Source organism: Leptopilina boulardi, unplaced genomic scaffold (genome assembly GCF_019393585.1).
Source record: "Leptopilina boulardi isolate dan_hultmark-lab unplaced genomic scaffold, ZJU_Lbou_2.1 LbouV2_112, whole genome shotgun sequence".
NCBI lineage: Eukaryota > Metazoa > Arthropoda > Insecta > Hymenoptera > Figitidae > Leptopilina > Leptopilina boulardi.
In genome coordinates this window covers 4505443-4520866 of record NW_026137655.1, presented here as the reverse complement: position 1 = coordinate 4520866, position 15424 = coordinate 4505443, and the positions used below count along the sequence as shown (strand labels likewise).

The following is a 15424-nucleotide window of genomic DNA, read 5'->3' as shown; positions in this document are numbered from 1 at the left end:
ATATATATATATATTTATGTCTTTTATTTTAACTTTCTTCTATTTATTCTTTACGAGATAGATATTAACATTGTGTTATAAACTATAACTATATTTAATATCATATTTCCTGACTAAAAATCTCTTCACCTAGTAAAATATAATAATATTAATATTTCTCTGTAAACCATATTATTGAATAGGTATAATTATTTGACTGAGTCACTGCAGATTTCGGCGAAATATTCATCGATTTACCAGAGCGACGGCTTTCTATTCGTTCTAAGGGACAGTCCGGTGTGTCAGTGGTTGTGAGGCGTTGCTGCGCGCGGCGAAGATACCATTGTATTCGATAGAAAAAGATATTAAAAAGCTGCAAGGAATTATAGTCTCGTTACTATTTAGGAAATTCATTTCATTATAATCTTATTATTACTATAACATAATCATTTGTTTTTTAATTGTCACCTGAATTAAATATTTGTTCTCAAAAACTAATTCTACTTTTACGTAATTTATTCATTTCTTAAATTGTGATTACTATTCTATTTGTAGAATTAAAAAATAAATTGATTCTTAATGCATTTGTTTTTAAAGTAGTGTTGTTAATAGTGGACTGTGTCAGTATAAAATATATATGTATATAGATGAGTAAAAAAAAGTGCAGAAGAAAGTGAAAATAATAATTCATATTAAAAAAATGTGTTAAATCAATTTCTACAACAAATTGAATAAAAACGATTTAAATGGGTGAGGTATTTCTATAGTTTATTTTTAAAAGTTTATTAATTAGAGTCTATTTAAATTTAAATTCTAATTTCAAGAATTTTTAAATAAATGTATATGTTATTATAGGTTATAGGAAGAAGGAAGAGCATAACATACACATTGAATGTTATTTTTACTTATTTTCATCATAAAAACATCATTTTGGTTAGCTTAACAATTATAGCTTTAAATAATGATGAATGAGATATCTAATATTTATGATAGAAATTAATAGATCAATTGACTATAAAATTACAAATTATATATACATATATATTATTGAAAAATGATTATTATTGATTATTAAAATTTTATTGCATCATGGACCGCGTCTGTTAAAAACTCCTTGTTGGTTGTATTTCTAACCTTTCCTGGATCATGAGCCATATTCTACTTCCTAGAAATCGCATCTTGCAATACGATTATAGTCCATGTCAGCACTGTCATTGTGATAATATTTTTAATACTAAAGGAGTAAATAAATACTTATTTTTTAAGATAGTATCTTGTAAGCATTTAAAAGACTTTGTAAATCAAGTACCCCGTCAACAAAGACATCAAAATTTCTATGAAAGTTTTTTACTTCTCGCAGCAGCAGTTTACATATTTCTTGTTATATTCATTTCTGAAGGTAAAGTATACATTAATATTGAATGAATGAAGAAATTAATTTTTCTACTTTTTTATAAGGAGTGATTAATTATGCATGTCGAGTCGATAACAGCCCTAATCAACCCATAAGTTTGCTATATACTTGCATCAAGCTTGCATTACAAGTTTGCTCTAAGTATGCTGTAAGCTTATGCGCTGATTGGGAAGACTCGTTAGTCGTTCTGTATATTATAATTGTCACACTTGAAATTGGAAATTTACTATAGATTAAATGAAATAGATTGTTTCAATATTCATTTAGAACGATCAAGAAAGTTATATGCATGAGTTAACAAAAAAATGCGTTATGTTAAAAACAACACTTGCCTGCTTCAATAGGTTAAATGTACGTCATAATTAAGCATTTGGAGATTACATCTCTAACTAACTCTTTTAAGAGTTAGTCAAAGTTTTCGTTCTCGCAATGCATATAATTATTGTGCATTGTATACAACATTCAGATATATGTAATTATATATATTTATATATACTTGACAATTCATGTCTGTCCTGATATAATATCCACTTTTATCGTTTTCTTATTGCTATATTCTATTAGTCAAAATTTGTGGAATGTAGAGTTTTGAATTAAAACTGTTGCTTTTTCAGCATCTGGAACTATACAAGAAAGTGAAGGAAATTCAAAAAAAACAGCGTTTAATGATTCAACGGAACTTCATGATCTCAAGTCGACGTTTCAAGGTGATCTTAGTAGCATCATAGATTTACTTGAAGCATTACAATTACATAATAGAACTCTACAAGGCGTCACACAAGTTCCCGGTCTTATGCGGTTAAAACCTGCATATTACTTTGAGGGTAAATTTACTAAAACCATTATTACGTTTCTAGAAAAATTTTATAGAACATACCTATATAGTTGTTTAAATTTCTTACATAAAGAAATTAATCATTTATTAATTTGTATAATATATATATCTTTTGCACTCTATGTTAGAAAACTTTACCTGCATATCTTTTTTTCTTTATGCTAATAGATATTTTTTTATGTGTTTGTAGGGAAAATAGTGGTGAACTAGAAATATTTTTAAAGCAACTTCAGAAATTAAAAAAAAATTAATTTTTTAGAAAATTCTCAATTTATATGGTTTTTTTGAGTCCTTTAACGCGACTCAGCTTTGAGGACTATTCTGAATCTTTCTAGGACGCGCAACGTGCCCCAGAAGAGTCCACAGCACACTGTAAAAGGCTCACAGTAGTCCTCAAAGCTGAGACACTCTTCAAGACTCGAAAAAGGAACGCAGTGCGCTCTCTTTTTTATTCCGTTCAAAAGAGTTATATTTGCCGCTCTGAGTTGAATAGAATTTTCCTATTTAAAGACAACCCGGAACCTGTTTATATAGAATATTTAATCGCTTATTTCCTGATCATTCTCTACACCAAACATACAGAACAAATTTTTATTTCAACACTCTCGTAATTATGAATACATCTGAATTAAAATAATAAATTATATATATTTATACAAGTTAAAAATAAGTCGTTTAAGCAATAATTTTTTCTATAATTAAAAAAAGAAATATATATGTGACGCTCCACGAGAAAAGGGACCTATCGCGACAAAAAATTAATTTCCAGTTTTATATGCGAATCGATAGTATTTGAGTTGCTCTTTCATATAGAAATGTCAAAAATAATGTTTTTCTAATTACTTTTTTTGTAATAAAGCTTTAAACATGACCCTGTCAATCGCGTTCCAGCACGGACTACGGAAACCATCCCCACCACCACTACACTAGTATACTTGTTGTATCCGTGAGACGTAGGAACGATGTAGTAGTAAGGTAGTGGGGCTGATTTTCGCTGGCGCGTCTCAGCCAATCAGAACGTTCGACTTTAAACGCCTTTCCTGTATAATTCTGTTTTGTCGCGATAGGTCCCTTTTCTCGTGGAGCGTCACATATAATTATATAAATATATATTATAGGTGAAGATAGGGAGCTTCGAATGAGTGAAAAATATTTCCAACAAGCAACTTCATTGCTTCGACAGTGCACTGAATTTACAATGGTTGCTATTTTACGACAAGAAGAAGCAAATTCGGGAACAATTGTAGCCTTTTCGTATGGTAACAACAGGTATTTTAAAGTTAGATTTTAAAAATAAATATTAAATAAATTTTGAATATTTTCACTCGGCTCAGCTGTTAAGCACCTTGATATCTGAAGTTAGAAGTTTGACGTTGACGTACCTACAACGTTATGCGATAGGCTATATGAACAAATATAAATAAATTAATATTAATTACAACGAAATAATTAATCATCTATTTGTAATAAACTTTTTAAGGTACTTAGAACTGCAGAGTAGTGGTCGCAAAGATGAGTTACGTCTTCACTACGTATCACGTCAAGACGGCACCATTCATGTTGAAAGATTTCCATACCGACTAGCTGATGGTGCATGGCATAAAGTTGCGCTGATTATCAGTGGTTCACAAGTTGAGTTATTAGTTGATTGTCATCCTCTTTACAGGCGTCTTCTAAGACCAGGAGCACCTGACACAAATTTTACGAAACCTTTCCTTCAACTTTGGGTAGGCCAAAGAAGCACGAATCATTTTCTGTTCAAGGTAATATAGGTAGTTCTCGCTCTTAGATACATCCCTGAAAAAATCTTTTAGGAACACGAAATAAAAATGCATATATGAGAACAAAAGATCTCAATGATTTAATTGTCTATTCCCCGTCACAGAATCATTATACTATAAAGTATAATAGAAAGCTTTTTTTTCATTTTCCTTAGACGAATGAAGAAATAAAAGCGTCAACTTGGATTTACCTAAATAAAGAAATTCTAATGTTATTTTTCTTGAGTAGATTAAAGAAAGGAGAGCATTAATTTTTTTGCGTTACATGTCTTGTTTAAGTTAATTTTGGTAAAAGAAATAAGAAATGTCTTAAAATTTTGTTAACCTTACAAAATAATAACAAAAATAGTAATAATAATAATTAAATGTTATAATTATGTCTATTGTAGGGGGCCCTCCAAGATGTAAAGTTAATAGCAGGACCTCATGGTTATCTGTACCAATGTCCTCAGCTCGATTCATCTTGTCCAGTTTGTGGTCATTTTTTACTATTACATAAAACAGTTGAGAGAGTATTATATGACTTAAACGAGCTAACTCTCAGGGTAAGTCTGAAATCATTAAATCCAAGTATACTTAAAGATTTATAAGTTATGCACACTCTGTTTAAGTAAAGAAATTGAATATATAATTTATTTCAGTTAGCGACCGCAGAAAATATAATAAGGAAATTAGAAGATTGTGAATGTGAAAAATCTTGTAGAGTCAATGGCACTATTCATGATGATGGAGCAACATGGGAAAAAGACTGTCATCAGTGTTCTTGTGTACATGGTGAAATAAAATGTAAATTAACACCTTGTGCTCCAGTAGCATGCAAAAATCCGATTGTGCCTATTGGACACTGTTGTCCAGTTTGTTTAAGTAAGTAATATTTTTTTATTTTTTAAATTAATAATCTTAAAGTTAATTAGTAGCTGAACTTGTACCGGGTTCTATTCAAGAAAATGTACAATTTCGACACCAGAATTTGGAACAAGTTCTTTTAGCAGAACTTGTACAAGATCTTGCACAAGTTCTTATACTGAAAAATATAATCGTACAAGACGCAGTGTACATGTTCTTGTGCAAGTTCATGAATATTTTCATGTACCAAATTAAAACAAATGCAATGTGATCAAATTTGCTTATTTGGAACATACAAGTTAAAAGGAAAAAAGAATTATAACTATACAATGTAGATTGTTGTGAGAAAGAAAGAAACAACACTCTCTAAATCTGAATTGAGCGTCCCAATTATATAACTCTTACTATGAAATTTCGCTTGCTTGTGGAACCACTTTGATGAGTCGTTCACTATACTGTCTACAGAATGAGGATCCTAAATTAGCAAATTTTAACTGATTTACTGCGATAAGTGTACCACTAATTCCAATTTGCGTATATGCGCTAATAAATTAGTAAAATTTTACTCATTTGAAGCAATACTAATTGGAATTATTGTTATTTTTATATCTCGTTATCGCTATTTCAGTTTTAGAGAGTAATAAAGAATCATATTATAATAAAGGTGAGTTCAGAGTGCGGAAGTCAATTTTCAAGTAGTATCAGCACATAAGCATGTGGCTAAGTTTGTGCCAAGTAACAAAATGTCAAATTTAATTCTGTTTTTTGAGACACGACTTATTTTTGAATAAATATTGAGGAATATAACTGGGAAGTAATAGAAAATGTACTACGTAAGCGTATGTCCCATAGAATTCGACAACGCATAATTTAAAAATTTTGCAAACCTATTTATAATACATAACAAATCTATTCACACCAGCTTGCAATCAAATGTTGACTTTCGCATTCTGCATTTATCATAAAAATAAAAATGTAATTTATTCATAATTTAAATGAAAAAATATACATTTATAATATATCACAGTGAAATTACCTCATAGTCAAGATCTCACTGCAATACGGTAAGACTTATAAGTTTATATGAATAAGATGTGTCGTATATATAAAAGTTTGTTGCTTTCTTTATTAAAAATTATTTGGTCACGCTTTCTGGTTGCCATATAAAAATATCTCAATATTATTTAAATAATTTTTTACTTACAGAAATGTTAAAAATAATTGGTTACTAAAAATTAAAGTAATTTACTGGTTAATGGTCCGATAAAATATCATTGTACACAATAATAAAAACCCTGACGTAAAAAGGAGTGATTATTATCAATTGATAAAAAAACATCAAAATTAATTTATTATTTTTCTGTACTTTTTTCATACTACTTGCATATAATTTTGTAAAAAAAAATATTCTTATTGAGATTCTAAAATTAATTTTTTATAGTAGTAACTCAAACATTTGCTCAGAGAAAAATGGTTGTATAAGGTATACAATATATTGGACTACTCTAGAGCTCGATCCAATAAAATAATGGGATAAGTTATTCATTTCTTGGATAGAACAACTAACCAGTCAGATATTTTATCCATCACAAAGTTACAACATCTGACAGGTTAATTGTGCTATCCAAAAAATTAATTACTTATCCCATTTATGAAATATTTTTTATAGCGATTTTAAGTACCAACATGTAACCTAAAACTACAGGACAAATTTTTGTGAATTTGGTCCTGAAAGGAATAACTAACTATAATGTATTGAAATTTATTATATAAAAAATCTGAAAGCAATGATGCTAGCGAGTTCCTGCTTCATCAACTGCACAAGCATTTGCAAAATTACTTATTGTCTATAGTAAACATTGGTACAGGTTTGTCATTTATTGACATGAATATATTCTCTTATTGAGCGTTTTTTCAGTGTTTTATTCTTCTGGTTTCTCAGTGGTTATTGAAAAGTGTCAAAGATTTTCAGTTTTATAGTTTGTATGAATCAGAAAAATATTTTTTAATATTTTGTATAGGAATATTATACAAGAGAACCATGTCACATCGTATGTACATGCAAAATAAAATTGGCTATGACTTTTGCATTTTCCAGAATTGTGTTATATAACTCTCGCATCGCAAAGTTTTTTGTGCCACTTCTAGTATATCCTCGAAATTTTTGGGATAACAAAATACTTTGTTGAAAAAGTGTTTTCTACTCGTTACTTCTTATTGTTTAGATGTTTAGATCATGTGTACCAAAATTTTCATTCTTAATAAGATTAAATGAAACAGTGTATAACGATGAACTAAGTTGTTGTCAAATCTGATATTGCTCTTTAAATTTGAATTGGCGAAATTTTACTGATTCATAGCAATAAGTATACCACTAATTCCAATTAGCGTATATGCGGTAATAAATTTGTGAAATTCCACTAATATAGCTGTATAAATACACTAATTAGAAATAGTGTTTACTTATCCTTATTTCAATTTTCGAGAGTGACTGTTTTAAAAGATTTTATAATTATTAACTATATTTCAATATTTTTGATGAAATAGTTTTATATTTATCGCAGGATGAACTTAAAGTCCATATTATTTTTTGGTTATATATTATGGTGTCAAATGTATCTAATATTTTCAACTAGTATTATGTATACTTAATAAAAAGTTAGGCGTTCTTAAATTTTTTTATTATGAATTGATTTGTAGAGATAAAGATTATTTCTATTGTACGTTCTATTTGAAATACTAGATGATAATATTCCATTGAAAACTTTGATAATCGTGTTAGATATATTCTGCTTGAATAATTCAGAGGTGTTTATTATAGTTTTCTTGTTGTGTTTTCATAGCAGTATTACAATTTCATCTTACAATCAATTATTTTGTCTAATCAATAAAATTTCGAACATTAACTTCAATCACGAGACATTGAAAGTTTCGTAGAAATTTGATAGTTTTATTCATTTAACATTCATCCAAACGTGTGTACTCTAACCCTCATGGATGATATAAATTCCCCATTAGGCTTTAAATCAAATAAATTTTTAAAATAAATTTATAACCTTTGTAAAGTTTAAATAATCGTGCGAGTTGCTAGAATTGTGTCACAACCATCGAATTTTATCCTACTTTCGTTAATCAGACCTTTACTTGTTTCAGTTGACAGTTTCCTGTCTGAAGGGATAAATAGTACGAGATTATCGTCCTGCATGAAGAATTTGTCGTTTGATATTTGTATACAAGAGAATTCCATATTGGAAGAAAATAATTCGTCCTGGGTGGTGTTTGTTATTATATGTTGCTGTTCGTCTAAAGATCATGGTTCATCGGATTAACAAGCCTCATTATTTAATGGAAAACAAGGGTGAGTTGCAATATTTCCCATTTAGAAACATCAACTTATTATTTTAGCAGACGTTCTGTACTCTAACCATTAAATTCTATAAATGCGTTTATCTTAAACCCCGAATTCAAACAAGAGTGTTTTATTTCTTACAACATCTTAGTCGTTTTAAATCGTTTGCGGCTTTTGTTATTTGGGAGATTTTGCATCCTGTTACAAATAACCTCAGTTTATTAATAACTGTTGATTCATCTTACCAAATCCAATTGGTTTATTAGTGCAGTGGATTTTTCGAATAAAAAAACCTCATAAAAACTTGAAATTAGCAATATTCTTCATTTGTAATTGCAATTCATCATTTTTGTTATTCTTCTCTTCTTGTTGAACATTTCAAACATGTTTCTATTGTTAGGTTGGATAAATGTACAGTCATGTAGGACGATTCTCAAACAAAAAAGTGATTTTTTCTTTTTTTGCTTAACTGAAAATCAAGAATTTTTAACTATTTATAATCATGTTTGGATCAATTGGATGAATTTGATACATTCAAGTTAACTGTGAGAATATTTTTTGTCAAAATACATCGCGGCTACTCTTGCCCTATCGTAACTAAGCTAGCGTATATTTGCTGCTCCACCCTCCTCCTTAGAGGCATTACCTATTTTTTTAACGGCATCTATTCTAGTGGAGTAGAGTTCAATATTGAAAATAAAATGAAATTGAAATTAAATCTTGTTATACAAAGTAAAGAGACCTAAATTTTATATAAATTTTATTTTACGCTATTATCTTAAAGAATTTCTAAGCCATAGTCGTTAAATATAGGTGTTATATTAGCAGACTATATTTTCTAATACGCTTCCTCTCTAACATTTTCAATAAACTACAATTGAGTTTTCGGATCAAAGAACCTGTTATAACGAAATCGGGAGTTAAAGAATTATAACCGGTTCTTTGATCGGTACCCTCAATTGATGGCGCCCATGCAAGAGTACGGCTGACCCAACCACGCAATATCTATACTTGCGTCGCTAGACTAGATCTGGCCAATAGGTTCCTACTTCCTTCCATGCAATTCGAAGTAGAAATTGCGGTTGGGACAGACAGTCCGAACTCAAATTTTACATGCCATCCTCCGAGCAAATCGAAGTAGATATTGCGTGGTTGGTTTTATCTATAGTACGAGCGCTTAATGCAGTCTTACAAGAACACCCCCAATCTCTTTTATAGTTTATTTTTATAAAAGCAAATTAAAATTGCTTTTCATGCTGACTAATTGTTGATAATCGCCTTTTTTACGATCGTAATAACTATATAAGATTTGCAAAGCGCACGTTAAATAGAAAATAACCTCTAAGACTACCATTTTTAATTAAAAATAAATTCAATTACAGATTATAAGAAAAATATAGCGTCTCTAATTGAACCTCCCAATTTTGTAACTCGTTTAGCACTCGGCCGGACGCTCTATTGGTAGTCGGGTAGCAGCGAGGGAGCCATTGACGCTCGCTGCTACCCGACTACTAATAGAGCGTCCGTCCGAGCGCTAAACAAATTACAGAATTGGAAGGTTCAATTATAATAATATTGCCAGGCAAATCAGAAAGTGTCTCCTTATACTGTGTCCTATATTACTTTCACGACAAAAGAATCAAACGCGAATTACTTTTTCATTGTAATTATTAATTGTCTGTATTTTTTACATTTATTAATTTAAATATTGCTTTTTAGAACAATGTTATTTGCATGGCGTAATATATGATCATGGTGAAAAAGTATCACCAAAACAGTGTGTTGAATGTGATTGCTACGATGGTAGCTTCACTTGCCAAAGATTCAATACTGAAACGAAATGTCCATCATTATCATGCCCATTGAACGAACAAATCAGTGTAGCTGAAGAATGTTGTAAATTCTGTTCAGGTATTGTAAAATAAAAATTATATACTAAAATAGGATTATATACGTAATTAATACACTCAAATAGAATGTAATCCTCTCAGTGCAAGAACTTTTTCTGTATATACAATACTTATTACAATCATCTAATTTAATTAAAAAGAACTATAAGTATAATTTGAGAATCAGAAGAAAAATATTATCTTTGTGAAACATATACATAACGAAAGTGATATTAATTTAATTTCCCATGAAATTGTGCGTTCTAAAATTTTGTGCATTATTTATTAAGTACAATTAAAAATATTATTAATTATTTCAGGTGCCTAAAATGGAATTTTCATTTACTAACAGTGGATAATTTTGAAGTGTATAGAAAATACTGCTAGGCAAAAGAAAGTTAATGAAAAACCAAACAAAATGAAAAGCAATAGACAATAACGTAAAAAAATCAAAAATTGAAATATTGTTGCAAAAGAAAAGGAGGGAAAATTTAATATACATACACATAAATATAACTTGATTTTCTTTTTTAAAATTAAAGAACTAGTCTAATGAAAAAAGCAGGAAATTTAATCGAGCACAACGAACACGAATGATTTCAAGGAACTTTAATTTGGACATTTTTCTGAAATATATAATTTTTTTGAAGAAGATCCTTTATTTTCTTATTGTTCAAGCATCCTAAAAATCTAAAATCAAGACTTGAATTTCTCGAAAACCCCAACTTTTTCTTACATTACGTTTAAAAAAAAATTTCTTCAAGTAATAAAACGAATCATTTTAATGAATAAAAAAAGTAAACAATGGAAAAAAGATGGTCTTGCTCCAATCATCTTCGCGTTCGTTTAGAAATTGCTATCTATCTGACCCACAGTGGGCCGCAAAAAAAGCTTATTTTGACAAAATTGATCATTCTCAATAAATCAAAAATCTGCAACTATTATTTATATACTATTCTTGGGACAGCTGATTATGCATCTGGAATCAGATTTCAAAACTTAAAAATGGCGGACCCAATATGTCGGACACAAAAATTTAAAAATTAATGGATTTACATAAAACTTAATATCCAATGGTTTTTGATGTAGCACTAGGGAGCAACGGGGTGTAAGCACCTTGACAACGCTATAATCAACAACTCCAATCATCTTCGCCATATTTTTTCTCTAATTTACTTTTGAAAATACGTATATTTATCAAATTTTATCCTTCTAGGTCAAATGATGTGACCGCTAAAGGGGGATGGGAGTTTTACACGTATTTGTCGAAAATTTTGAGTTTTTTCTTAACTACGCTATGGCCGTCATCACGTTTACTAAATTGTTCCTGGTAATCTACTCGCAAAAATACATATGTGTACTAAATCATGAAATAATTTATGAGTAAATGAAGAAATTTTTATTGCAAATAATTTTTTTTCTATTTGAAAGCAAAAATTAGTGAGAATTAATTCAAATTAGTAAAAATTTTCACTAATTTTTAGTAAAATATTATACTATTTGATTTAGTAATATTTTTTTACTAAAGTAAAAATTTTTAAAAATGACTTAAAATTAGCAGAAATTTTTACTAATTTAAATTGGGGAACACACATTTCCTATTCTCGCATACTGCTCGTAATGCACACAATTCATTATATACTTTGTGATGCATTTTCCTTATACACACTGTAAAAAAATTGGGGAGTTAATGGCAACCAGAGTTAAGAGTAAAATTTTTTGAGTAAAAAATCAACTTCAAAAGTGAGTTAAAATTAGATCAACTCCAAAAGGGTGGGACTTTTTTAGAGTCCGTTTGGGAGTTAAAATCTAACTCCCTTTTTTTACAGTGTATCAAAAATATATATATATATGAAAAAACGATTACATGTAGCCTAACCGACAAAACAGCATTATTTACTTGGTTTACACCACAAAATTAAGTAATACGTATGATACTTATCTAAGTAAGTATAGAAGTGGAACGTTAACGCCAGAGTGAGGTGAGTTAAAGTGAACGCGAACGACTGAGATTTAATTCTCACTCAATCTTATTTACTTCACTCTGACGCTTACGCCAAGGTTTATGTAAACGTTTATTTATTAAATATTGCCTTTTGACATTATAAGTTGTTATCAGTTCACTGTCGGTAATGAATTAATTACCTTGTTGTCACATAATTACAAACAAAATCCAGATCCAGTTCCAATAGTGAATTATATTTTATTTATTTACTAATTAGTTTTAAAGTTGTCTCTAGAATTAATATTGTTCTTAATATTTCGGAACTGTCTTGGACATTTTTCCGTATTCGATTTGTTAATTATTTTTGTTTTCATAATTAAAATTAAATAATTATTATTAAAAAACACGAAAAAGCGACTAACTTATAGAATAAATTTTAAATAACTGTCGGAAAATGCGACGTTTGGATTTCTTATAAACAATGTAATATGTTTAGTATACTAATAAAAACAAAAGAAACTGATGATGCTAACAAAATAACAAAATTTATTCATACATAATTGCTTTATTGTAGTATTTTTTAATACTACACAAAAATATTTCAATACTTTTTAATTCAACTTTAGAAGTGATACTTTCAGAAAAATGAAATACACGACAAAATAATATAAAAGTTTATTGCACATATCTTAATGGAAGAAGTCTTCTAAGATCTGTACTAAGATAGCTTTTTGTATCTTTAAGGTCATTTATTGTTTTTTGTGCCTGAATTTTTGAATTATCTCTGGTAAGTTCACCACGTTCAAGAGATTTTTCCAAAATTTTCTTCAGCTGAAATCCAATACCAGCTTTAATAGAACTTGATAAAGTTTTAATTACTTCATCTGAGAATCCTGTGTAAATGACAAATCCTTGTCCTCTAGCATCTTTATTCAATGCATCGTAGAGAGACGCCAACTGCTGTAAAGATGCACTTCTTTTTCCAGAGAGGTCAATTCTGTAATAGATATATTTTATGATCGAATGTTTAACAAATTAAAATTGATTATTTAGAACGTACGCTATATATTCTAACAGCATCCGGATATTAAGGATATCCTATACAGACTTCCTAGGGATATCCGGACCAGGTTCTTCTATAACCGCTCCAGGGATGGAGCGTTTATAATAAATGTCTATAGTTATCCTACACTACAGACATCCGATGGATATCCATAGAACGTCCGTAAGATATCCTGAAGTATCCATTTCTGTGAAGATATATACTTTTAATTATTTAGGTATAATTTTTCGTGGTATACAATAAATAAGTATGGCATATGTATATTACCTTATTTCATCACTTTTATGTTCATCAAGATTTTCAAATTCATCAGTAAATTCAGTTACACGCTCTTTTGAAGGTTTAACTATTCCATAGATTTCTTTATTTTTATTGCTTTTAGATTCCATTAGTTCATTTATATTAATAGTCTTGTTATTATTTAATTTATCTAATAATGAAGATGTATTTTCTTTATAATTCGGTGTTATTTTAATCATATCATTTTTCATTTGTTTATGAGAAGATACATTATAGGAAGAAGTCGTCAACTCCATATCATTCCCAATTTTACTGACAATTTGCCATGTTGTCAATCCGGGAGGATGAGGACTCGATGAAATTAAGATATTAGTATTGTACTCACTGCCATCCAAATGTAATTGTTTTAACTGCTCAACGGCATGCAATAGTACCTTAAAAAATTATTTATCATTAATAATTAATAATTTTATTTTTTATTTTTATTATTGTGCAATATTGGTTTTTTACTATTTCTTTTCATTTTCAAATTGCACTAATATTTCCTGAATATCTCATTTTAATTTCACGAAATCTCAATACAATTTTCAGTTATTATTTATATACGTATACCTGCATTGTCGCTGGCAAATATGAATCTGAAAGATTTGGCGTAGCGAATGCCGGAATGTTATTTATCCTGGCTACTGTCAGCTGAAAAATCGTTTTTCTTATTTTAAAAAATAATTGTTAATAATAAATAGTGTGAAAATAGAACAAACTATTGTCATTTTAAAAGTATAATTTACTATGCGATAAATTTTTTTATGTTTTATACACGAATTTTGTTAATTATTTTAAATATGTATAAATACTAGACAATAAACATTTTACACAATAGAAAATAATTATCTTACATACCTTTTTTATTATAAAAATTGTAAAGAAAATGAGTATTTTCATATTAAACTTTATATAACGAACAGGAATATGTGACAATATAAATGATGAAAAAATGGAATTCGTTCTAACAATTTAAAAACCAATTTTTTCTTTCTTAATTTATAATTGCAAAGAATATCAAAAATGTATTACTGGGTATTGTATTATTGAACTTGAATTTATTCTTGTAGTCCAAACTTTCTTGAACGGCAAGTAAGTCAAGACTGAACTTGAAAGGATTATAACGGTTCTTTTAAAATACATTCTAAAACAAAATGTACAGTGTACACTATATTTTCGTAAAGTTACTCAGTAAATTTAAATCTGTAAATTTTGTATTTCCTGCAATCTTAAAGAATAAATTATATTTTTAAGGAAATTAAATTTTCTTTTACTATTCCATTAAACAAATAATAAATTAGAAATTAAGATTTAAAAATTCATTTTTTGATTTGGCAAAAGCAGACCAATTAGTGTTGAGAATACCAACTAATGCGAGCACTAAACTTTGAAAATGATAGGTGAAAAGTAACGTTACTTTATACATATAACGCATTTTAAATGACGTTAATTAATGAAATATAAAACAATAAAAACCTTTTTAAGAGTACTTAATTTGTCTTTATTTTTTTATAAGTGAAATGTAATGTTATTATGAAGAAAATTAATCTTTAATTTGTTAAAATAATAAATTAATACTCTGAAACGAATTCATACTGTATTAGTTATTTTCAAATTCCACCGCTCTGTCGAGCGAACTATGTCTTTGGTGCGAACTAAAAAATAATCACTAATTAACCCATGCAAATGCGAATGTAATATGTGTGATTCGTTATTGTGGCATCGGATATAATTTTTATTTGCGAAGAAAACTTAATATTATCATATGATAGTCCTAATAAATTGATACTAAAAATGAACAGTAACTTTATACGTTTTGAATATGACTACATTTTTCATGTCATGTGATAATAATTTTACCACTGATTTTAAAGATATTTTTTGGGCTATATTTTATTTTTTACTCAATAGAATTTCAACAGATTACTATACTTCACATCTCTTCTGGTCCAAAAACGAAAAAGATTTTTATACTTTTTATTGATTGTACTTGCTAAGTTAAAAATGTTTATATTCTCTGTTTCGAGATGACAGAAAACAG

General features: G+C 28.6%; 2 protein-coding genes across 9 annotated transcripts; one reads left to right on the top strand and one right to left on the bottom strand.

Moving 5' to 3' along the window:
• The first annotated feature begins 200 nt into the window (after positions 1 to 200).
• On the top strand, positions 201 to 12406 carry LOC127280568 (protein kinase C-binding protein NELL2-like). Of its 6 annotated transcripts, XR_007842843.1 has the most exons (10): positions 204 to 729; positions 835 to 1378; positions 2008 to 2217; positions 3347 to 3497; positions 3709 to 3991; positions 4399 to 4554; positions 4651 to 4873; positions 9924 to 10115; positions 10414 to 11201; positions 11310 to 12406. XR_007842843.1 is itself a non-coding variant. In XM_051303675.1 (9 exons), exons 2-9 carry the CDS (start codon positions 1126 to 1128, stop codon positions 10419 to 10421), a joined length of 1359 nt encoding a protein of 452 aa, XP_051159632.1. In that variant the 5' UTR covers positions 201 to 729; positions 835 to 1125; the 3' UTR covers positions 10422 to 12406. The 6 variants fall into 6 exon arrangements, 5 of the variants coding, with proteins under 5 accessions (XP_051159632.1, XP_051159623.1, XP_051159593.1 ...); XM_051303675.1 differs by having other exon boundaries at positions 201 to 729; positions 2008 to 2100; positions 10414 to 12406; XM_051303666.1 differs by lacking the exons at positions 9924 to 10115; positions 10414 to 11201 and adding an exon at positions 8009 to 8213 and having other exon boundaries at positions 203 to 729.
• Positions 12407 to 12558: 152 nt separating this feature from the next.
• LOC127280610 (uncharacterized) lies at positions 12559 to 15409 on the bottom strand. 3 transcript variants are annotated; one of them, XM_051303742.1, is made up of 4 exons: positions 15316 to 15409; positions 13954 to 14034; positions 13369 to 13775; positions 12559 to 13035 (listed from the first exon to the last, which is right to left on the bottom strand). In XM_051303742.1, exons 2-4 carry the CDS (start codon positions 13957 to 13959, stop codon positions 12714 to 12716), a joined length of 735 nt encoding a protein of 244 aa, XP_051159699.1. In that variant the 5' UTR covers positions 13960 to 14034; positions 15316 to 15409; the 3' UTR covers positions 12559 to 12713. The 3 variants fall into 3 exon arrangements, with proteins under 3 accessions (XP_051159699.1, XP_051159708.1, XP_051159692.1); XM_051303751.1 differs by having other exon boundaries at positions 15244 to 15388; XM_051303735.1 differs by lacking the exon at positions 15316 to 15409 and adding an exon at positions 14242 to 14643.
• Between the last annotated feature and the right edge of the window lie 15 nt (positions 15410 to 15424).